General features: G+C 43.4%; 1 protein-coding gene across 2 annotated transcripts in view; it reads left to right on the top strand.

Moving 5' to 3' along the window:
• The window catches only part of FBXL7 (F-box and leucine rich repeat protein 7), a 434,915-nt gene extending 409,497 nt beyond the window's left edge, over positions 1-25,418 (top strand). For both annotated transcript variants that reach the window (XM_055141893.1, XM_055141898.1), the window contains 2 exons: positions 16,696-17,307; positions 24,414-25,418. In XM_055141893.1, coding sequence (XP_054997868.1) covers positions 16,696-17,307; positions 24,414-25,150 — 1,349 coding nt within the window. In that variant the 3' untranslated portion in view covers positions 25,151-25,418. The remainder of the gene's footprint in view (positions 1-16,695; positions 17,308-24,413) is intronic.
• The last annotated feature ends 286 nt before the right edge of the window (positions 25,419-25,704 follow it).

A 25,704-nucleotide genomic window follows, 5' to 3' on the forward strand; every position in this document is an offset into this window, starting at 1 on the left:
GATTTGCTAGGGAAAATAAGGTATTTTAAAGTTCAGATTTTTATGAAGGTTAACAAGATGGTCCACTTATAAGAAAGGGAGTATCTGCATGGGGTTTGGGAGGGAGAAGCAAAGGATCAAATGCAGAAGGATGTATGGAGGGTTAGTACCAGTTATCCCCAAATCTACCTTTTCATCTCCTCCCATTTCTGACTCATGTCACGCAGTCAAACCTTACTGGGAACTAGTACCATAATATCATGAATTTGAAACATCCTAATGTCTGGCATGTATATATAAATGATGAAAAATACCACTTTGTTTGGTTAATGTTATATCTCAAATTTTGGCTTAAGGGGAACTGGAAAAAAAAACTCAGAAAGTTCAGATAAGCGATCTTAAATTGAGATCACTTCCGGTGTTTCGAATGTATACTTCCTCCTCTCCCAGTTCCCAGCCTCCACCCAAGCATTATATTTTAATGATCTTGGGGTTAAGTGGGAACTTTAAACATGGATTAATGCCACATGTTATAATTAGGAACTTACTTTTAAATTTATTGTTTTAGCCTTGACCCAACTGCTGTTAAGAGATGTATCCAGTATATAAAACTTCTAGGCATCTTTCTAAAGAGAAGTATGGTCCAAAAATTATAGAATAATTGAGTTTTTGGTTAACTAGAAAATTCATGCAGGATTACCTGGTTTTATAGTATATTTTTCAGAAGGTTTTATAATGTGCTATTTATTGTATATTGTTAAGTTACCATAGAAGAATTTCCTTCCAAACTCTCAGCTTGCTTGAATTCTGCTCTGCAGCTGAATTTCCAAGAGATTGTTATTAATTTCCACTTAAAATGAGAACTCATTTGAAAAAAAGTCTGCTTTACAGTTTGAAAAGTAAGATAATTCCTAACTGAACTCATAGAGCACCCTTTGGAAACTCCTTCCCTCACAAACCCGGCTGCCCATGGAAATGCCAGTCTTTGTTCTATTTAGAAATAGAGTCTAAGTAGGGATAGCTTCATTCCTGGGAAATCCCGACAGGCACCCCTGGGGTCTCTGAAGGAAAGGTCTGTAGTTTGGACTGTGAGCAGTCTAGGGAACCCTCCAAGCCAAATGTACCTTATCTCAGAACAAGGTGTTCATCTACCCACCAAGCTGCAAAGAAATCCAGCAGGCAAAGGAAACAATATTTAAATGTACTAAATTACTTTCATTGTTGCTGTCTCTAGCTAATAATATAAAGAGAATAAAGCGTTTCTCTAAGTCATTTGATTATAGGCTTTTCCAAGCATTTGAATATTGTAATAGGAATGTTACATTTATGAGTCAACATATAAAAAAACAGTACAGTGTGTTTTATATTGTAAGTGTTTTACATATTTTTGCACCAGAAGAAGTTTTAAAAGAATTTCAGAACAGTGTTTCATATCTCCAATGCCTAAGGAAGTTCAGGGATTTACATTATTTTGAACACATTCTAATTCATTAATGTTATCTTACACGTTCGTAAATTTGCTGAAGATTTTGCTTATTTCTCACTTAAATGTTGAATTTATGAACTAGATTATTGCTCCCATTGGAGCCTGTTTTTGCTGTGAGCTGAAAAGCTCCTTCACTTTACTAGAATCTAAATTCAATACTACTGCATTTTAAAAGTTGTACATGCTGGAATTCCATGGCTATTCATGGGGAAATGAGGTGAGAGCATTATCTGACAATTGAAGCTAGAAAACAATGAAGAGTGCCATAGAAAGTACAATGTGAAGGTGAAAAATTATGGATTGCAACTATTTTGTTGGTGCAAAATCTATAAGGAGGGGCTGGGTCCTGTCCCAAACTTTGCAAAGCTATTGGGAAGCTCTCTGAAAGACATCAGTTAACTATTACTGTCTCTCCTACACTATCAAGGAAAAGCCAGTTCTGGTTATTACGATTGATGTGTGAATCAGTTCTGGAAAGAAAAAATAAAATCTTTGTTTCCTCCTAGACAGCTAAACTTGAACAGTAATTCTTGCAAATCTGGGTCAATGTAAAAGTGCTATTTCTATTTATTTTCCTGTTTCATTCTCACAAAGGTATGTGAATAGTCTGCAACAGCTAATGCTAGAAAATAAAAGCACAAATAGTTTGACTCAGATATTTTATGTGATGCTGCTGCAAGAGATCAGTTTTGTTTGTTTGTCTTTTTAAATATCTTCCGAGTACGCCAATATTATTAAACTGAGAGCATGTACGACCTCAGCTTACATTAAGTGAAGGGGCAAGGAAAACAAAATATTGATAAAGCACAGAGATGTTCCAGCTTCTTTCTGAAGTATCTGGTTCCTCCCAGAAGTTCCTATAAATAGTTCCATCTTCATTCAAAAGGAACTAAAAGGAATTTGTTGCAGGACCAAGCAAAGAATATTCACAGTGAGTGCATTTATTGGACAGTTTGTGGGTGGCCAAACCAGGTGAGACTCTTACTGACTTAGAGATGAAAGTGACGGCTTGCTTGAAGATCCTCAAATTCTACTGGGGAGAAAGACACCGTGTCAAAGGGTTACAATATAGATATATTTGGAATCAATGGAAGCTTTGAAAATAGCTAAGGAATTCAGCCTGAATTTGTGAAGAGATACTTCCTGGTACAAGTTGGATTTTCCCAAACTGTTAGATTCCCAGTCATTGCTCAAGTACCAGGTAGGATGGGAGCTCCGCAGAGCAGCCTTTACAAACCCATCCATACTGAGCTGTGAATATGGAGATGGATCTTTTACACATTTTTTAAAAATTTGTTTTATATCCTGAGGTGCCACATGCAGTGTCTGGCACGTAGGAAGCATTTGATGAAGAGAGGTTGAAAGCATGGCATTTGCTTCTGAGGACTACCATAAGCCTGGTGATTTAAAGCAACAGAATGTGTCATTCCATAGCTCTGGAGACTCAAAATCTGAAATCTAGATATATTCAGTAACATGGCTCCTTCCTCATTTCCTTCAGCTTCTGGTGACCCCGTACATTTCCTTAACTTCTGGTGCCATACTCCAGTCTCTGCCTCCATCTTCAATCTGCCATATTACTCGACTGTGTCCTTGTTACTGTGTCTTCTCTCATGAGTCCATTTTCTCTTCTTAGAAACACACCAGTTATACTGGACCACCCTAATTGAGTAAGATATTATTCCTACTTTCTTACATCTTCAGAGACTTTACTTCTGGGTACTAGAGTAAGGATTTCAACTGTTTTTCCAGGGACATACTGTTTAACCCATAAGAAAAGGAATGAATAGAAGTGAACTGTATATTTTAAAGTTGACTCTGACTTCAGGGAAGAGACCCTTTTAAGGTGGTGGTGAAAAACCAGGGTCATAAATATGACCCTAGTATTAGGGCTTTAATCCTTAAAGAGTTATGGAAGTTAAGAGGAAACGAGATGATCAAAATTTGAATTGGGTTGATCAGAGTGGAGACGAAGAAGATAAGCTAATAACTGTGGGATTCAAGATGATTTTCATGTTTATGCTTAAACCACAGATTTGTTAACTGGTGTTACTATTAACAGCAACATCTAGTGTAAAGGAAGAAGATTGCTTGCAAATGAAAATGGTATGGAGACAACAAGAAGGAATGTATAAAGATGAGACAGCAGGAAAGCCAGAGTAGTTTATCTGTAAAACTACCTAAAACTTAGCCCCATGGCAGAAGGGCACCATGAAATGTTCAATAGAGGTTGTTTGATCTTCTTTAAATGTCCCAATGATGACAGTGTTGCCCTTTATAGACTCCTCTGTAAAGATGGACTGAGTACCAATGTACAGAAGAGGAATCAATGGCTCACGAAGTTTCAGGGACTTCTTACAAATGACCCAAATGGCACAAACAAGAGCAGAAAAATGTCAAGTCCATCTGTTTTCCATATTTTCTTTCCACCTTAACCGCATTTCCTAAACTTAGGACATTAACAAAGGCTGACACAAATTTTGCTGTATTTGCTTGCCATCTGGACTATATTATCAACTCACTCAGTAGTTTTCAAGTAAACTTTAATTATTGTTTAAAATGCTAAAATTTGAACGTTAGATGTTTAGAAAACCAGTTTTCATTTGCCATAAATAGCTGATGGTTTTTAGATAAAAATTAATTATAATGAACAGTAAGCAAACAAAACAATTAAAAGAACGCTTTATACTGACTACATACTACTGCCTGCCAAAGACTGTGTAACTGACAACTACTTTCTTTTATTATAAAAAGAAGTCAGTAAATGTTTAAAGAGGATTTAAAAATAGGTTCTACCAAAAGGAGGTTCTGAGAATCTTGCCTTTTGAGAAAGTTAACATCTAATGGCAGGAGATACTCTTCCTCTCTGTGGAATGATACATCTGACTTTCCATTAAAGAATAAATAGTTTAAGGTCATCTCCCTTGTTGTTTTATAGATAAGGGAAAAAATCGGGTACTAAGAAGTTATCCTTTCAATACAAAATAAAACCAGGAGGCCAGAGCAATAGTACAATGAATGGATAGGGCACTTGCTTTGCATGTAGTCGACCTGAGTTTGATCCCCAGCCCTCTGAGTGCCCCGAGCCCTGCAGTCATGGTCTTCAAACACAGGTACAGGAGTGAGGCCTGAGCATTGCTGGGCGTAGCCTAGAAAACAAACAAAAATATTAGGTGGTTGGTGAATTATAATCTAGGACCTATATCGTTTACGAGGTCATCTGATATTTCCTTGGACATAAATTTCCATAAAGATCATTTTTAGTTACTCATGTAGCAGACAAAATTTAAATTGCATTGTAGATTCCAAAAGGAGATTTATTTTGTTTATAATATTATAGTTTTTAGAACAATGTGACTTAAAGGGTGTATTAGAAGTAACTCTTTCCTTTGAGAGAAACAACGCAAACACAGAATCTATACCTCTTTCAACTCAGGTAGAAACGCAATGGCCTTGGAGGACTGGTGGTCAGTCATAAAGAACCAGGCAGTGGACTGGATCCTGTTCTCTGCTATTAGAGATGCCTCATGGGATCAGTCCCCAGAGATCTCCTCTTGTGCAACTAGACCACTTGTGCAACTGGGTCAATTAACACTTGTTTTGTTAGAAGTATCTATCACAGTCTGTCCTGTGGATGCTACAAAGGGAGGACATTCCAAGTAAGAATCCCTGAGCTCCTGAGGTAACTCTCTCCAGGGGAAATCCAAAGAGAAACATCTACATCAATTTCCTCTTTTGATCTTCTTTTTTAATGAAAAAAAATGTTAGCCCCACCGAGCCACACAGGGGCCATTTCTGACTTTATGTTCAGCGGACCAGGCAGTGCCAGAGATGAACCCGGGACCTCCACCCATGTGCAAGCATGCATTCTGGCTCTCTTAATGATCTTCCTAACCCAAAATGTCCATTTTCTAACAACCAATACATTTTAAAATAAGTCCTAGGATGTGCATAGTGCATGGACCACATTAAAAGTAAATATTTTGGACCAAGCCTCATCCATGAGTGAAACTGTTGCAAAACCCAGGTATGCGGGACTTGTGACTGAAATCTCCAGGACTGCACAGAGCCAGGGATTGGCAACCCCCCCCCCCCACACACACACATCTCCTTGTGTTTCTGCAGCTTGGTAGTCATACCCAGGAACTGCTCTGGCGCCATATAAGTTCACTAATAGCCATGATCCAGAGACTCCCAAATAAATCTCTCAGAAGAGAGCAATACAGAATGATACACCATAGAGATGCCCCCAGACCCCAAAGTCACCATCCAGTTAAAGTAAATAAATAAATAATTGTATTCCTGGAGCACACAGCTGTGACATTTCGTACTCTACACCACTGATATACCAAGAGTAGCACACCAAATTTGGTGGGGTGTAAAGTAGAAGACAACCCATCTTGCATGAAGAAATTATATTTATATATTTATATATATAAATTATATTTATAAATTATATTTATATATACATATATGTGTATATAGAGAGAGAGAGGGAGAGGGAGATAAGACTCAACCTTTAACAACATGTTAGCACTGTAGCACTGTCATCCCATTGTTCATTGATTTGCTCAAGTGGGCACCAGTAACGTCTCCATTGTAAGACTTGTTGTTACTGTTTTTCGAATTATCGAAAATGCCACAGGTAGCTTGCCAGGCTATGCCCTGCGGGTGAAATACTCTTGGTAGCTTGACAAGCTCTCCAAGAGGGACAGAGGTATTGAACCAGTGCATGCAAGGCAAATGCCCTACCCGCTGTGCTATAACTCCAGCCCCATTCAGAGAACACAGGATGCAAATGAAACCTGTTTGTGTTGATCTCAAATGGGGAAGGAGGCTGTCTGTCAAATATAGGAGGCTGTCTGTAATCTCTTATCCAAGGGCTTTATGGCTCCAGAGTGAAATGCAACCATCTTCACACACTTTCCTCTAAGGAAATTTTTTGGATCATTTTTAGTCAATTGTTCATAACAAGCAATACAAAATAAATTATTTAGGTCCTGCTTGGGGGGCAGGGTTTGAAGGTAGGTGTGGAAACATTTGAAATATGGTGATGGGTAGGTGTAATTTTTGTGGTGGGACTGGTGTTGGAATATTATGTGTAACAAATTATTGTGAACAACTTTATAAAAATAAAATTTAAATATTTTTTTTAAAAAATATTTTTTGTTTGGGGGTTTTTGTTTGTTTATTTGGGGGCCACATCTGGCAGTGCTCAACCCTTACTCCTGGCTCTGGTCTCAGGGTTCATTCCCGGCATGGCTAAGAGGGCCATAAGGGACATCAGGGATAAAACCTGGGTCAGCCACATGCAAGGCAAATACCCTAATCATTATACTATCTCTCTAGCCCCCAAAGAAAATATTTTTAAGTAAAAGATGAAGAAAAGAATCCTTTTGATTATATTCCCCCTTTACCCACCCCCTATCCCCACCACTGATTAGGTTTTATAGACGTGTTTTGGTTTTTTTTCTGTTGTTTAAGCTAAGAAAAGAAACCTTGCTTTTTATGGCAAAGGCTCTCATGAGCAGAAAGACAGGTTCTAATGGGAAGCATCTTGCACAAAAGTTCCGCTAATCAGAAAGGGAAAATGAAGAGGCAGAGTAGCTTTGTACGTTTTGACTTTGAAAGCCCCGGGTAATGTAAATATGACTTCCTTGAGTGTAAACAGCAGTGGCTTGAAAATAAAAACTTGCACAAAGCAGGCAGCTCTCTAGTTAGAAGGAAATGTGACTAGTCAGCATGCGTATGAGCTGCCGTGACAATTTTTGATATTTAGTGCTGTAATTTCTAAGATGCAGAATTTTCAGAACTTCTGAAATGATAAAGGGAAAAGTTTATGCAGTCTTTTTCCAGGGGAGGAGGGGAAAGCTGTACTTTTCTGGCATTCTTTGCAGATTTGAAGTAACTTAAGAACATAAACATACTGTTTATACATAAATCACATTCTTGGGGTGTGGATTTGAAGGCACACCCAGCAGTGCTTGAGGGTCCCTGCAGAGGCCAGAATCAGACCAGCATGGGCTGCAAGGGGAAAAAAAACCACATTTTCATGACTATATTCTCTCTCTTACCCTAATTTACTTTTTTTGAAAATGTTTAAATTATTAATGGATCCACCAATTCTTTTTTTTTTTCTTTTTGGGTCACACCCGGCGATGCACAGGGGTCACTCCTGGCTCATGCACTCAGGAATTACTCCTGGCCTGGCCGTGCTCGGGGGACCATATGGGATGCTGGGATTCGAACCCGGGTCAGCCGTGTGCAAGGCAAACGCCCTACCCGCTCTGCTATCACTCCACCCCCCCGGAGCCACCAATTCTTAAAGAACCCACACTCTATTAGCTTACTCATTGAAAGGTGAAAATGTTGATGTAAAAATGTATGATCCCTTTCAGTTAACTTAAGATCTTCATTGTATCAAAGATTACAGCCATTTTAGAAAGTCCAAAAGCAATGCAAAAATGTTTAATTCAAGATTTTTTCACTTCTGGAAGATTCTAGATTCCTCATCTTCACCTTGGACTTTGGAGAACTGCCCCCTTTTCCAGACTTAGGCAAACCCCAGTGTCCTGTCATGTTCTCGGTGGGTGTGGTAGGTAGGGCTCTCATCCAGGTAGCCTCCTCTCTCTCCCTCTCTCAAAGCTGCAAGAAGCTATAGATAGATCTGAGTCTGTGCTATAGGGGCCTTTTTAGGGGCTGTGAAACAGAAAGAAGAGCAGACCGCAACATTTGCTTGATAGTTGAGTTAAACGCAAAATCTCCTCCCTTCCTTGATGTCACAGGGTTCTCAGACGCACCAGCAATGTGAGTTAAATGATCCAATGAATGAATGAATGGCTACTTTCTTCTCTGCCTATAAATCTGTAATCCACGAATCTACAGCAGCCCAGAGCACTGAATTTTAATAGCCAGTGTCTACCCTGGTGTTTCCTTCGAAGTTCCTCCAAATATCTTTCTGCAGACATCAATGCTTGGGGGGGGGGCAATTGGGTTCTATTTTGATCTTTAGGGAATATCCTGCTTTCCAGTATCATTTGGTGACACACTGAATGTGACCAACTTAATGAAATGGGAGTTTTGAAATTTAATTCTTTTAAGGTTTACAAGTCACATCCTAGTGGGGAAAATAGGTGACAATTTCTTAAAATTCTCCCTCCATCTCTTCTGGCTTAGAATCTTAGAAGTTCTTGACCCATGGCCTCCTTTCTAATTATTACATTTGAGGTTTACCAGATGTGGCCTCTCCGCATACTTTACAGTTTATTTCTGATAACTTTGTCCATCTCGCCATTCACCCTTCCATCTTACCACAAACTTAGTCTCGCTTTAACAGATGCCATTATCACTTTTATAAAGTTATTCCTAAAAGGGGAAAGAATTCTTGTGCAAAGAATATCTGCAGGGAAAGAAATTCTGGTTTAGTAAGGCAACTTTTTTTTTAACATGGAGATTTTTACACAGAAATTTCTCATGTTATGAAGAGGCATTTCTCTCCCGAGAGTTTGGGCATTCCTTGTTATGATATTTTAAGGGAAGAGAGCATTTTGAATATATATCTTGGCAGTGTTTCTTGTCAAAGATGTCGTGAGTGGTGTCTGTTTCTTAGGATGATATAGTTGCCACAGAAACAGTAAGTAGAGAGGGAAGCTGGTTCAACAAGCTATACCGAACCATTTCATCATTATCCCTTTTCCTGCTTTTTAGAAAGGGATGTTCAGAATTTAAAGATACGTGATACAAGCACCAATGAATTTAATTCTCAGTAGAAGCGTAGAAGCTTTTGAAAATACATATTTCATTTGGTGCCTTTTTAAAATCCTGTTCTCCATGCTCAGAACAATTCCCGGTACTATGGAAGCTTTCATATGCTACCCATGAACCTCCCCATTTGCCTAGAGGATGTATAAAGAAACATCTAGTATAATGGCTAGTTTTTTTTTACATAAATGCACAGAAAGTATAAAAGTAGCAATAAATCTGTTCAGAGTTACTGTTAAACTCTGCTTTAGCCCATTATGTAACCTTAGAGTGTTTAGATTAATAGTTGACATGTTCTCAAGATGTCAGATAGATAAAAAATTCCTTTGGTCAGGTATTCACATATGAAAGTCTGTTCATACACACCAAATGTTCTAAGTCTGTGTTGTAAGTTCAACTTGAGTCCGTTTTCTTGCTGCTTCTGTTCAGATTGCAGTGACCTATGGGAAGGGAGGGAACTAGGTTTCTTCCAAAGCTGCCATTTTTCTTTTTGCCTTTGATCCTCTTCAGCTGTGTGTTTGATTATTAGGGCTTCAAGGATCTTGTTTCTTAACTGCACTGAAATTTCAGCACCTTTGTCATGTTCATTTAATTTTTCATTTTTTAAAAAAGTCTTTATCCAAGACAGATTGCAGTAGATCTGTGGGCATTTCTGGGTGCAAATAAAATATACTACTAGGATGGTGGGAATGGTCTTTGTTTCAAATTTGAACCATGTTCTACTTTCCTGCTATATGGGCATTTATAAACAATAATCTTGATAGATTCTGTTTGTTTTGAGTGTGTGTGTCGGGGGCAGGTTGGGTCACACCTGGTGATGCTCAGTGGTTACTCCTGACTCTGTGCTCAGGGATCACTGATGGCAATGTTCAGGGAACCATGTGGGGTGCCAAGGGACCGAGCCTGGATGGGCTGCATCCAAGGCAAACACCCTGCCTTCCTGAATTCTCTCAATAAACTTTATCTGCTTTTATAAATCATACTGGTGTCAGTAAACAGTAACTAGTATCAAACTGGCAAGTCATACATGTTTTATCCATAATAAAATTATTTCCCAAATTTAAAATAATAGAGGGGTCTGTGTCTTGGTGGAGGTGTGACACACACACATATATATATGGAAAATATCAAGATAAAAATATCCTGTGACAACTTCTAGGTACCCAGTTCCCCCAGGTTGTTACTTGCCTCCATCCCTTATCTTCAGCCCTTTGCTTCTAGAGCAAAATCCTGGAAGATGAGTGAAAGTTACTTCTCATAGTTCTGGTGACAGGGAAGTCCAAGATCAAGATACGGGCACTTTAGTGTCTGCTGTCCCTTACTTCCTCATCACTGTCTGTCTTCTCACTCTTCCACCAAAGCCAAAGGAAGAGCGTGCGCTCCTGGTCCTTTCAGTAAGAGCACTGACCCCAGGGACGAGGGTCTCCCCTCACCACCCATGAGCTCCCGTTTAATGGCATCACTGTGGAAGTTAGGATTCGATGGATGAGGTTTGGGAAAACAAGGACACTCACAAAGTCTTCCTCAACATTTGTATTATTTTTCAATCCTCAGCTGCTAGTGCCTTGGTTTAATTATGAAAAACTGCATCCTGTGCTGAGGGTCGGAGGGTTTCCTCGACCCGCTGTAGGATACTTAGGAAAGAATAGAAAGTCCTGGCAAAGGAGATCCAACTTCCTGAACTAAAAGTTCCTCGATCCTCGTGCACCTCCCCACTGCTGTGAGCAGGGCAGTGCAATTCTGATTCCTGCAGGGATGCCTCCCGCCAGGATCTAGATGGGAGAACAAGGGGAGCTATTCTCTGCTCCCATAGTCTCACGGTGCAGTGGCATCTCAGCATGAATTCTGGAAACAACCTGGCAGGGTCACTGGCAAGGCAAAGAAAGCTGAAATCGTGACTAGAGGCACCGTGGCACTAGGACGTCTGGCTGTTCCCATGTTCCCCTTCACTCGAGGGGATCTGGGGAGTGGAACAAAGTGAATCAGTGACAGAGGCCGGATTTTAGTGGCTCCTCTAGAGGTCGAGTTCATCCCTCTGGGGTCCGACTCTGCACAGGTGCCCACAGAGGGTGATAAAGTGTCTGTTCCTCCGAGAGAGAAGCTGGGCAGACAAGAGAGAGTGGAGACCTTGCAGCTGCTAAGACCTCAGAGCTGGATCCCTAATATGCACTTCTCTCTGGGCTGAAAAGAAGCCGTTCACCTGTGTCAGAAAAACTCTGATGTCTTCACACAGCTCAGAGTATGTGTCGTGATAAAGGCTAGTGCCACCTGGCTTTGTGAGCAGATCTGATATCCCCAGATTCTCCTTTAAAATTCACTGTTTTACTGTAATTGATTACAGAAGAATTTATTTCTATGAAACACTTGGTGTTGTGTTTTGTTTTGTTTTGTTTTGTTTTGTTTTGTTTTGGGACCATCCCTACAATTCTCAAGGCTTACTCCTGATTCTGTCCTTTGGAATCACTCCTAGTAGGCCCCAGGGCCTATATGTCGAACTGGAAATTTAACACAGGTTGGCCACATGCAAGACAAGTGCCATACCTGCTGTACTGTCCCTTCGGCCCCATTTCTATGAGTGATTTGTTTTGTTTTTTGGCCACATCTATAGATATTCAGGGGTTACTCCTGGTTCTGCACTAGGGCATTACTCCTGGCGGTGCCCAGGAGACTATCTGGGATGCCCAGGATTGAACCCAGGTCAGCCGTGTGCAAGGCAAGCACCTTCATCACTGTACTATCACTCCAGCCTCTCTGAGTGATTGAAAATACAATGCTGAGTCACAAGAGTACTTAATGAAGAGTACACATGGAGCTAGAAGTTACTATTTCTAGAAGGTATCTGCCATAAATATGCTCCAGGGGTGCTTTAGTTAGTGTAGGCTGGACGGTTCAATGCTACAGCCCAAGACTGTGGCACTGCGGGGACTTTGAGGTGCCAGTGACAGACAGGGCAACCTCCAACAGTCTCAGGATGCTATGAGAAGGATTGAACTGGGTTTTGCACATGCAAACCATGTGCCCTGACTCCTGCACTATCTCTCTGCCCCCACGAAAAGTGTTATTTTTTATTTTTTTTGCTTTTTGGGTCACACCCAACAATGCACAGGGGTTACTCCTGGATCTGCACTCAGGAAACACCCCTGGCGGTGCTCAGGAGACCGTATGGGACGCTGGGAATCGAACCCAGGTTGGCCGCGTGCAAGACAAACACCCTACCCGCTGTGCTATTGCTCCAGCCCCGAAAGTGTTATTTTTAAACACAGAAACATTTCTATCCAATTGAGGATATATTTTTATACCTATCATGTACCATATACCATATTAGATTCTTATAGGACAAAAAAAGGAAAGGATCTAATCCTTGTCTCAAAGAAAATTTTTGTGTTCTTACACACTCTTTGGTTTATGCATCTATGGGTCATGTGGGCATTGGCCGACCCCAGTAGACTTGGTTAAGTTTGAGTCCAAGCTGGGAATTGGAGTCAGTTCTATCTGTGCCCAGTGTCGCTCACCATCTTAAGATTAATGGAGTAGGCCAGGCATTTTCTTCTCAGCACAACAACAGGCAGCAAGCCCGACCACACAGCTGGTTTCAAAAACAACACAACCCTGAGTAGTCATGGTCCAAGTAAGTCATATGGCCAAACACAACATTAAGTTAAGGAAATATATTCTACTTAGAGAAACTATGGTGGTGATAAAGGTATAAATATTGATTTTTGGTTTTTTTATTTGCTTTTTGGGTCACACCTGGTGATGCACAGGGGTTACTCCTGGCTCTGCACTCAGGAATTACTCCTGGCAGTGCTCAGAGGACCATATGGGATGCTGGGAATCGAACTTGGGTCGGCCTCATGCAAGGCAAATGCCTACCTGCTATGCTATCGCTCCAGACCCAAAGGTATAAATATTGAGAAAAAATAATGCAATCAAGGGAATAAAAGAAACAAACACACAAATGCCTGTATAATAGCGGAAGTGGGGATTCGGAAAGGAAAGGGTCAACTTAAATCTCAAAGACACTAGGACACTGACCTTCAAGCAGGTGGCAATTGTACTGAGTCACAGAGATGGTAAGAGATGGTAGTTGTTCAAGAGAAAGATGGGGTAGGAGATAATAGCCAGTACTTCAAAGGTGTGCCCTGAACAAAGCTGCAGACATGTGAAGGACATTTCCAATGCTGTGTTATAAAGAAGTAAATTGAAAGAAAAAAAATGATCACAATATAAAAAGCATGTCATGAAGAAAACTACAAATAGACACTCGGCAGAAATGTCCAGTGACAGAAGTTCTTGTCCCACATATGACTGCTGACAGTTCTTTGAAAAGACAAGTATTTGAACATCCCCATGGAATAAAGTGTGGAAAGTCACACAAGGATAGAACTTTCATTTAAGTCATGTGAGCTATACTTAGAGCTGGATTTAACTTAGAAATCATCCCCCAACTCACTGATTTCACAGTTGAATAATTTTGCTTTTGGAGCTAAATACTCCCTTTGTCTTTCTCTCCTTGTATACATCCATAGCTCCACTTAACTATGGGGGCTGCTTTCTGATTGTCATAAGACCATTTAATTGCACAATTAAATGTCATAGAGTGTACCTACACAAATGTAGATGGTACATTGGGATGCATACAGAGGCTGTAGATAGCAACCACCAACTGATCCAGTTCACAGACAAAAGCATTGTATGTTACACATGACTAATATGACTATTAGTATATACTAAATACTATATTTGCATATGTATCATAATTTTACCCTAACTGGCTAGTATGGCTGAGAAATAGATACATACATATATGTATATGTATATTTATACACATATACACATATTTCTATTTCCTTATGTAAGATGCTTAAACATAAGGAATGTCTTATAAACCAAATCTGTATAAATGAATATTTATAAAACATAGAAATACAGAAAACAAACCTGTAAAGATAGAGGTGGAGGGTATAAAAATGGGCAAACTTCATAAACTGGTTTTCTAGAGAATTTATAACCATACATAGACCACAAGACCTCTTGTTCCTCATCAGAAGATCTGTTTCCAAACAGAAGGACACAAATTAATCAACCTTAATCAAATCAAATTAATCAAGCAGATGTTGTTAAGAAGGAGAAACACAAGTATTGTCACAGATACTTGAGCCCTGGAAATTCTCCCTTCAAGTACTGGCTCTAAGGGCAGAAGCAAAGTGGCTTCCTGGACTCTTGGATACTGTTACTAAAAATATGGGGCCTGGATGTTGGGGTGTAGAGAAGTGTATAAAAGGTCAGTGTGCTCGCTCTCGCTCTCTCTCGCTCTCTCTCTCTCTCACCGCTGCCTTTCTCATCACCGGTCTTCCTTTCTGCGGAAATCATTCCCCTCACTTGCAAAGGAAGTGATCATCCGCCTAACCAAAATACAATTAGAAAAGTACATCAGCTCTGTTCATAATATATATATATATATATAGTTCCTTCCCAGAATAGAAATAATGAAACTTTGAAGTCGTGTCCTTTAATCACCGCTAATGTAGGTCAGAAGTCGGCAAACTCTGCCCCGGGGCCAAATCCAGCTGGCCTGGCTTTAGAAAATAAGTTGTTTGCACATAGCAACACCTGCTCATTTATGCCTTGTTCCTAGAAGCTTTTGCTCTACAATAGCAGTATTGAGTCATTGCAACAGAGACCATATGGCTCACAACTCCCCTAAACATCCACAGCCAAAGCCCTTTCCACGAGTGTGCCCAGCCCTGGTGCACACAAAGAGGATTGCGAGCTTCCCAGAGTGGGTGCAGTTGGCAGGGGCTTCCGCTTCTGGTGTGATTGAGCCGTGCTGGGCTTCCATTTCCAGGGCAGGATTGCACCTGGTGGTGCATAGATACAAAAACAAAATAGCAGGGGAACTGCCACATACCACTAAGTTGGGGTGGGGGAGGAGAGGGAGATGGATACACTGGTGATGGGTGTGTTGTTGGGTTCATGCCCACGAGAAACCATTATTACTTATTTTTAATTTTCTACCTTTAAAAAATACTTTTTAATTGAATCATTGTGAGATAGAGCCTTCCTGACAAAGCTGTTCATGATTGGATTTCCCTTATACAGTATTCCAACACCCATCCCTCCACCAGAAACCATTACTAATAGTGTTCTTTATATATCACTGTTTCACTGTCTATATATCACTGTATCACTGTCGTCTCGTTGCTCATCGATTTGTTCGAGCGGGTGCCAGTAACTTCTCATTGGTCCCTGTCGCGTTCAAGGTCAGGAGAATGAGGCCCATTATTGTTACTGTTTTTGGCATATCGAATATGCCACGGGGAGCTTGCCAGGCTCTAACGTGTGAGATTCTGCAGCACTCTCTTCCTGGAGCTTTGTTTTATAGTCTCTGGATCTTGGCTGTTGATGGGATTACATGGCATCGGGAGAGGTTTGTGGGTGTGGCTGCCTAGCTACTGGGAAATGGGGGATCTGGGTGGAGGAGGCCCAGTCCCAATCCAAGCAGACTTGGAGATCTCAGCCCTGGGTCCTGCATACCTGGGTTCCTCTGCCGGTTCCTTCGTGGGTGAGGCCCGTTTGAGCATGTGGAGAGTGACCTTGAGCATGGCTGTGGCTGGGTTCTGGAGGTTTTTGGCTGCCGGGGCTCTGCTTGGGGCGGGGAGGGAAACTCCCCCTCCAGGTGCCCCGGTGAAGACAGCCTGGTGCGGGGGCAGAAGATTCTGGTGCTAAACCATTTGTAGGTAGACGACCTGCTTCTGGTTAGTTCCCTCGTTGTGATCTATTGGAAGTCAGCCCTCAACACTCTCTTTATATATATAGTAGTTCACAATATTTTATTCCATTTAATATTCAAACACCAATCCACCATTATACCTTCCCACCACCATATTTCGGATGTTTTCATCCCGAATACCTGCCCCAAGGCAGAGCAGAAATAATATACTTTATATTGTTTATAATGAAAAACCACCAAAAGTGCTATAGATAAGTGTCCTTAGAGGAAAGAGTGTGGAGATTATTGTATTTCACCCAGGGGCTATTAAGCCTGTCTGTGAGAGATCACTAACATGTTGTGAAAGGTTGAGCCTGGTGTGATACACACACACACACACACACACACACACACACACACACATATACATATATATGTAAACAAAAGTGTATTCTTAGGGCTGCAGCAATAACAAGGCAGGTAAGGGCATTTGCCTTGCACGGGGCCAACCCTGGTATGATTCCCAGCATCCCATATGGTTCCCTGAGCACCGACATGGGTAATTCCTGAGTGCAGAACCAGGAAGTAACCCCTGTGCATCACTGGGTGTGACCCAAAAACAAAAAACAAACAAACGTAGCCTTAAGCCAAAAAACGTTTAAAGGCTTGCACACAGGTGGACCGGAATGGAAGGATCCTTCTGGGGACTCGGCCCTGCAGTGCTCCCTTAACCCACTCTGTGTCTGTCCTCTGCCAGATTCCGACCTGAGCATGCGCACCCTGAGCACGCCCAGCCCAGCCCTCATCTGTCCACCGAACCTGCCCGGCTTTCAGAATGGGAGGGGCTCGTCCACGTCCTCCTCGTCCATCACGGGTGAGACGGTGGCCATGGTCCACTCGCCGCCCCCGACGCGCCTCACGCACCCGCTCATCCGCCTGGCGTCGCGGCCGCAGAAGGAGCAGGCGAGCATCGAGCGGCTGCCCGACGCCGCGCTGGTCCACGTCTTCTCCTTCCTGCCCACCAACCAGCTGTGCCGCTGCGCGCGCGTGTGCCGCCGCTGGTACAACCTGGCGTGGGACCCGCGCCTCTGGAGGACTATCCGCCTGACGGGCGAGACCATCAACGTGGACCGCGCGCTCAAGGTGCTCACCCGCAGGCTCTGCCAGGACACCCCAAATGTCTGTCTCATGCTGGAAACGGTCATCGTCAGCGGCTGCCGGAGGCTCACGGACCGCGGGCTCTACACCATTGCCCAGTGCTGCCCCGAGCTCCGGCGCCTGGAGGTGTCCGGCTGTTACAACATCTCCAACGAGGCCGTCTTCGACGTGGTGTCCCTCTGTCCCAACCTGGAGCACCTGGATGTGTCAGGTAAAGGGCAGCAGCTGCTGGGAGCCGCCGGGGAGAGGGTCCAGAAGCATGGGGTTGGGGATGCTCTTGCAGAGAAATGGTCTCCGGGTTGGAAGGATACCTCCTACCACACCTCCACCCCGGCATCCCTCTCATCAGCATCCCTCTCATCAGCATCCCTCTCATCAGCATCCCTCTCAACAGCATCCCTCTCAGTAGCATCCTTCTCAGCAGCTAACGTTGTGTGTCTGGGAGTGCACCATAAAATGACCTTGCAATGTCTTTTTTTTTGCCAGATTCCTCCCCGCCCCCTATTTCACAGTGAGCCCAGATCACGAGACCCAGTATCTGCTCTGTGGGAAATCCCAGGCAAGCATTCCCGTACTCAGACACAGCTACTTGGGAAACAACGCCCTAAGCGTCAGGCTAAGCGTTGGTCCTTGTTCTGTTGGGCCTGAGAACTGAGTGGAAGGTTATTCTGTTGCTGTGGGCTGCTCTCAGCTGTCCTTTGTAGACGTTGAGGAAAAGCCGTGGGGCCAAGGTTCTCATCTGTCAGTCTCACTCTCCCCTAGCCTTGGGTTGGTTCTGTGTCTTTCCTGAAGGCTCAGTTCTCAGCCACATGGCATCAAGGGGTGAGGGTGCGCCTGTGGACCAATTCTTTTAAACTTTAAAGAAAAATGTTTTGCTTGACATTCTCCCTGAGGCAGGAAGAATTAAAGCGCAGGCTCACGTTGGCGTTAGCCCTGGATCCGACCAGACTAACGGTCTGTCTTTATCTCCTGCTCTGTGGAACCTTGGAGGGCTGACATGTGTAGAGATGCATGAGGGAATTCAAGAAATGAACAGCATGAACCACAGCTTGGGGTGGGGGGTGTCAGTGGGAGGGGTTGAGAAGTAAAAAAATAATTAAATGACAGTGATGGGTGCATCCATAGAATTTGCGATTTATAAGCATCTGAGGTAAACGATACTCTGCTCCTCCAAGCACCCCCCTCGCTTTTTTTTGAGGTAAACGCCAAATCTCTCAGCTTGCTCTCACTTTTGAAAGCCGATATCTGAAAATATTTCAGATGACAGTCAATTATTTTTCGCAGATCCTTTCCCTGGATGGAAAGCAGCTCCTTGCACCCCTCCCCTGGCTGGCTTCGGGACAAAACCATAGTTACCGTCTGTTCAGTGAGTCAGAAGCTGCCACTGGCACCAACAAGCAGGAAGCTAAGAGGTTTTCTTTTGTTTTTTTTTTTATCCTCCAAGGAATTCTGGAAAAGAAAGCATTGTGCTGGGAGTAGAGCTAGCGTCCAAATTTTCTTTGGGATTTGGGACAATTCACAGCTTTCTCTAGCTGTGTTTCCTCTTCGTGGGAAGAGGGCAGTGGGGAAGAAGCTTCTTCAGTATGAGGCGGTTCTGAGCACTGTGATGCCTTTTGTCGACTCGTCATCTTCCTTACTCAGACTTAAAAATAATTCCTTTGTTAGCCTCCCCCCCCCTTTATGAAGGGGGTTTCAGCCTTTTGTTGTTTTGTTTTGCTTGGGGGGCCTCACCTGGCTGTGCTCCAGGGCTCACTCCTGGCTCTTCACTCAGGGATCACTCTTCGTGGTGTTTGGGGGACCCTATGGGCTGCTACGGATCAAAGCTGGGTCAGCCTCCTGCAAAGGTAGCACCTTCCCTTCTGTATTATCTCTCTAGCCCCTGAACAGCACACTCTAAATACAGGATCCAGGAATGTCGCCCTCTCTTTGGAAATGCAGAAACTGCATGAACTAGTTGAGAACAGAAACTGCTGGGCTTCTGGCCCTTATTTGAATCCTACACGATCCTTTTGGGCTGAAGCTATAGCACGGCAGTAGGCTGTTTGCCTTGAACATAGCCGACCTGGATCTCTCCGCCCCTCTCGGAGAGCCCAGCAAGCTACTGAGAGTATCCTGCCCGCACAGCAGAGCCTGGCAAGCTATCCATGGTGTATTCAGTATGCCAAAAACAGTAACAAATCTCACAATGGAGACGTTGCTGGTGCCCGCTCAAGCAAATCGATGAGCAACAGGATGACAGTGACAGTGACAGTGACATGTTCTTTTGACTCATCATAGTTAAGCCTTGAAGCCCTTTCTTTTTATCAATCTAGCTTACAGGTCCTACTAGATTTCGTTAGTTTCCCCACATATCCCGGAAAGGCCTCCTCGAATCTGTTTACATGGAGAATAAACAATGGGAATCCGGATCTTCCTAGGTTGAGAGGTCCGCAATCCAGGAAGGAAGGGATTTTCCAGAAGATGGAGTTTAAGGACCCACCGTAGTACAAGGACGAATGTATACCGCCTTGGATCTGAGGTCCCTAGATCTGAGGGCTAATTCAGAGACACCAGAGGGCTACAGAAAGTGATTTCAATAAGATGTATTCTTTTGGGTTTCTATAGCAGATCCTGACAGTGGCTACCCTTGAAATAACAGTAAACTTGATTATGAAACATTCGATGGCTGCTCTAAAACTTATTTCCCCAGAAGACATGAGACTACCTCTCTCATCACTAGTAATATATAAAAGGTATCCCTTATTATGCATACATATATTATATATTACAATACATATTAATAAGCCAGTATGTTCAAAAGCTTACAAAGCTCAAAGGAAGCTGGTCGTGTGCTTTAATCCAAGTTCAAAGATTTAAGAACCAGCGTTACTGGTAGCATAATTCTTAGAAGGCAGGAGAAGACCAGTTGTCCAAAAGAAAAGTCAGTCAGAGAGAGGGTGATCTGAGAGAGGTGGTTTCTTCAACTTTTTTTTTTTCTACCCGGACCACTGCAGACTGGGTAAGGCCCAACCACGTTGGGGAGGCCAGTCTTCTATACTGAGCCCACCAATTCAAATGTAATCTTATCAGAATATTCTCATAAATACATCTGGAAAACAGTGTTTAGTAAAATATTTGGGACCAGAGTCATCCAGTTAAGTTGACTTCAAAGATTAACCATCACAGTTGATGTTATCTCTAACCATCAGTTGATTGCTTTGAAATTCATTTCCAATAGACTGAAAGTTATAATGATGGCTGATGAAGTTGCTTTAGAATCCTCTCCTTCCTCCTGGTCCTAAACCTTTATAACCTACGTGGATGTTTTTGCATCCCTACTATTATAAGTCTGTGTGTCTTTTCTACCTGTCTTTTAGGAAACATACTTCACTGATTAATCTCTTTAAACCCATCTCAACCCCCACATCCTATCTTGCACATATCCAATCTCCAGAAGGATATTTTCCCCTGACAAGTCTAACCATTACCATTTTCTGCCATAAAAATCTCCAACTGGTCCCCCTTGAGTTAAAGGAAAAATTCAAGTTCCTCACTAGAGTTTACTATTGTTTTTTCAGTAGTAGTTTTTTCAGTGTCCAAATGTTCACTTCATTGCAATATATCCACCATAAGTCTCCCATGAAATTTGTTAATTTTATATTTCATCAGTAATTTTTTACCATCCCTCCTAAAATTGGAAGCTTTTTTTACCATCCCTCCTAAAATTAGAAACTTGAACCAACAGTCAAATATTTCCCCCCATAATCTGACTATAATAGTCACATAATCTTACTGAACTAGAAAAGCACATTTTTTAAACATAGATTAAATTGGGTTATTTTTAAAACTTTCTATTATCTTTACTGTATGAATTATGGACTAACCACACATAGTACCTAATGAGCAGTTGACTAATTTATTTTCTTTTTTTATTATTTTATATTATATTTAAAATTATTTTATTTTATTTTTATTATTAATTTTTAATCGAAATTTAGTTTGTAAGAACTATGGCTAAAGCTTTAATTAAATGGATAAAGAAAATGTGATATGCATATGTGTATGTGAAAATGAAATATCACATAGCCACAAAAAAAGGATATCTTGTTCTCCATAGCAACAGTAATGGGCCACTGTACTATCTCTATGACCCACCTTAAAATATATCTACAAATGCAAATATAAGTTTGTGGTTGTCCTGGGAAGGCAGGGAATGCAGTAGGACATTGAGTGAAGGTAATCAAAAGACACAAGTGCCAGTTATGAAGTAACTCGTTCAGATGGAAAACTCTCTATGGAACTACAGTTAATACTGTGTTGTGAATTTCAAAGTTGCCGAGACAGTGGCTCTTTGAAGTTCTAATCTGGGGGCTGGAATGATAGTACAGTAGACTGGGCAGTAGAATGAGGGCTGTGCAAATATACATATATGTACATAATACTCATGATGCCTATGTATGGCTGGAGAGACAGCACGGGAGGTCAGGCACTTGCTCTGCATGATCCCTTCCCTGGTCCAGTTCCTAGCACTGTAACCGGATATGGTGCCCAGAGCATCGCCCTGGGTCATTCTGAGCATAGAGCCAGGACTCGCCCCAAACACTACACTGTCACTGTCACTGTCATCCCGTTGCTCATCGATTTGTTCTAGCGGGCACCAGTAACGTCTCTCATTGAGAGACTTATTGTTACTGTTTTTGGCATATCCAATACGCACAGGTAGCTTTCCAGGCTCTGCCTCGAGGGCTTGATACTCTTGGTAGCTTGCCGGGCTCTCCGAGAGGGGCGGAAGAATCGAACTCGGGTCGGCCGCATGAAAGGCGAACACCCAACCACTGTGCTATCGCTCCAGCCCCCCAAACACTGCATGACCAAAAATTTAAACAACAAAAAATATATAATATGCATTCTAATTTTTCACATAAAAAGCATACCCAACATATATATTATAAAGAAATATGTAATGGCCTGAAATGTACAACAAATGAGACCTTTGTATAATATATAAATATAATATATATATAACGTATGTAATTTATGATCATATATTCTTAGGGCAAGAAAAGTTGGAAACAATGTTTAGTGAGTCTTCTAAAGTTATCTCCCACAATATTACTTTCCTTGTCTGTAAAACAGTTTCAACAGTCAGATTTAAAAGATTGTTTACAAAAGCACCTTGTAAACTTCATAATTCAACACAAAATCCATCTAAGGGCCAGAGCGATAGTACAGCAGGGGTATCTTTGTCTTGCATGCAGCCGACTTGGGTCGGTCCCCATACGGTCCCCCAAGCACCGCCCGGAGTAATTCCTGATTGCAGAGCCAGGAGTAACCCCTGAGCATTGCTGTGTGTGGCCCAAAATAAATAACAAAACAAACAATACAAAATGCATCTAGAAAAGGGACAACCATTTTCAACATATATATATATATATATATATATATATATATATATATATATATACATATATATGCCAGAGTCAGGGCCCAGAGGCGATATAAAGGTTGGAAGTTGGATTATCCTATCTGGTGTTTTGATAATCCTCTTTCCTCTCCCAGCCATTCACCCACTTTTCATTCAACAGCTACTCAGGTAAGTATGGCTATGAAACTGGTTTGAGGGAGAGAGTAGGGACCGGCCCAGAGTCCCTTATCTTGAGGCACTAAAGTTCCACAGCAAGAGCAGGGAACCCAGAATGAACAAACTGATGCACGATATCATGAAGTGACAGAGCACTGACAGAAGCAAGGAGCCACTAGTGAGTGCCGATGGGCTGATGAAGGAAGAATGGTGCATCCCCATTTCCAGACACAGGAAATAGTTGGAAGGACTGACCTGCCCCAAACCAGACCACTGGTGATGGTAACGGAAGAAGAGTCAGCATCTGCCAGGTCCTGCCACCAGGAACTCCCATCCAGCGGGATAACCAGCATCCCAGTGACGCAGCGACCACGGAGAATTGTTCATTGTTTATTCTTTTATTCTCTCTTTTTTTGCATTGTAGTTTATTAGAATATGCATTGTATTTTAGGCATCACAATCACAACACACAATATCCCGTTAATCACCGATTTCTCTGGCGGGCTCAGTAACATCTCATTTCGTCCTTTCCCTGAGATCTTAGAAGTCTACTTCGACTTGGCCCTCCTAAGGATGTTGCACTGGGGGCTCTTCAGGGTCAGGGGAATGAGATCCAGCTTGTTACTGGATTTTGCATATGAATACACCATGGGGAGCTTGCAAGGCTGTCCCATGGGGGCAGGAAACTCTCAGAAGCTTGCCAGTTTCTCCCAGAGGGAGAAGTAGGCTACAAGATATAGCTTCTGAGAGCTTGCTTTTAAGTCTCTGGATGTTGACCGTTGATGGGATTACACACACCTGGGTTCCTCTGCCGGTACCTTCATACATGAGGCCTGTCCGAACGTGTAGAGAGGGGCCTCCAGCATGGCTGCAGCTAGGTTTCGGTGGTCTTCAGCCGCCGGGAGCTCTGCTTGGGGTGGGGAGGGAAGCTGGAGCCCATCCCCTCCGAGGGGCCCCAGGGAAGACAGCCAGGCATTAGGGCAAGAGACTCTCTGCATCACTCTCTTCTGAGAGCTTGCTTTTAAGTCTCTGGATGTTGACCAGGCATAAGCATTTTTATTTTTTTGTTTTTAGTTTTATTTGTTTATTCTTATTGAATCACCATGAGATACTGTTACAAAGCTTTCATGATTGATTTTCAGTCATACAATGTTCAAACACCCATCCCTCGAGCAGTATACTTTCCCACCATCAATGTCCCCAGTATCCCTCCCACAACCCCTACCCCACCCACTCCACCCACCCCCCATTTTTATGGCAGGCATTTTCCTTCTTACTCCCTATCTACTTTGGGGCATCGTGGTTTGCAACACAGATACTGAGAGGCCTTTGTCTACTTTCAGCACACATGTTTGGTCCTTTTTCTACTTTCAGCACACATCTCCCATCCCCAGCCATTCCTCCATCCGTCATTGACTTAGTGGTCCCTCCCCCATCCCATCTGCCTTCTTCCCCATCACAGGAGGCAGAGGTCCAGCCGTGGACCAATCATGCTGGCCTTTGCCTCAACTGACCTTGGGTATTGGTACTACATTATTTTATATTCCGTAAATGAGTGCAGTCATTATGTCCGTCCCTCTCCTTCCAACTCATCTCACTTAGCATGGTATGGAAGAACCATTCTTGCTTCTCTCTAGGGGCCTGGCGGGATGGGTGGCATCAGGGACCAGGGCTCGCCCCTCCCCCCGCCCCGCTCATCCCCAACCCCTTTGCCGGAAGGTGCCTCTGAATGTGTGTCCTGTGTCTCTTTTGCCCAGGCTGCTCCAAAGTGACCTGCATCAGCTTGACCCGGGAGGCCTCCATCAAACTGTCCCCCCTGCACGGCAAACAGATCTCCATCCGCTACCTGGACATGACGGACTGCTTCGTGCTGGAGGACGAGGGGCTGCACACCATCGCGGCGCACTGCACGCAGCTCACGCACCTGTACCTGCGCCGCTGCGTGCGCCTCACGGACGAGGGCCTGCGCTACCTGATGATCTACTGCCCGTCCATCAAGGAGCTGAGCGTCAGCGACTGCCGCTTCGTCAGCGACTTCGGCCTGCGCGAGATCGCCAAGCTGGAGTCCCGCCTGCGCTATCTCAGCATCGCGCACTGCGGCCGGGTCACCGACGTGGGTATCCGCTACGTGGCCAAGTACTGCAGCAAGCTGCGCTACCTCAACGCGAGGGGCTGCGAGGGCCTCACGGACCACGGCGTGGAGTACCTGGCCAAGAACTGCCCGAAGCTCAAGTCGCTGGACATCGGCAAGTGCCCCCTGGTCTCCGACACCGGCCTGGAGTGCCTGGCCCTGAACTGCTTCAACCTCAAGCGACTCAGCCTCAAGGCCTGCGAGAGCATCACCGGCCAGGGCCTGCAGATCGTGGCCGCCAACTGCTTCGACCTGCAGATGCTCAACGTGCAGGACTGCGAGGTGTCGGTGGACGCGCTGCGCTTCGTGAAACGCCACTGCAAACGCTGCGTCATCGAGCACTCCAACCCGGCCTTCTTCTGATCGGGCCCCACGCCGGCCCGCCTGGGTTCCTCCTACGAACACGTCGAATCTTTGCAGTTGTTTGTTTGGGGATTTTTTTGTTTTTGTTGTTTGTTTTTGTTGTTTTTGTTTTTGTTTTTAAGCAGCCGGTGTAAGCGCACCGACACCTACCACACACTCGGATCGGCTCCTTCCTTCCAGGAAGGTTCTTAGGAATCTGGCTTAGTCTTTTCTGAATTATTTTTTTTTTATGGGCAACAAAGGTCAGGGGAAGGAAGGGGGGAGGGGGGACGATTTGCAATTACAGTCATTGCTCCTTTTTTTTTTTTTTTAAAAGTCGTTTGTAGACAGTTTCTCTCCTCACCTGAGACGCATCTCAGCAAGTGTTTGCAAAAGCTCTTCCGGGCCTCTGGGCTCCAGCCTACATGCGGCCTGCCCCTCCCCTTCCTCTCCAGCAGCACCAGCAAATCATGCCAGTAACACCCCCTTCCATACCACCCCCCCCCTCTACCCTGTGCGTGGCTGAACCGTGCTCCCTCTGATTCTTAGGATGGATGTCGTCGCGGGTGATTCCC

This window comes from Sorex araneus, chromosome 1 (genome assembly GCF_027595985.1).
Source record: "Sorex araneus isolate mSorAra2 chromosome 1, mSorAra2.pri, whole genome shotgun sequence".
NCBI classification, from domain to species: Eukaryota; Metazoa; Chordata; class Mammalia; order Eulipotyphla; family Soricidae; genus Sorex; species Sorex araneus.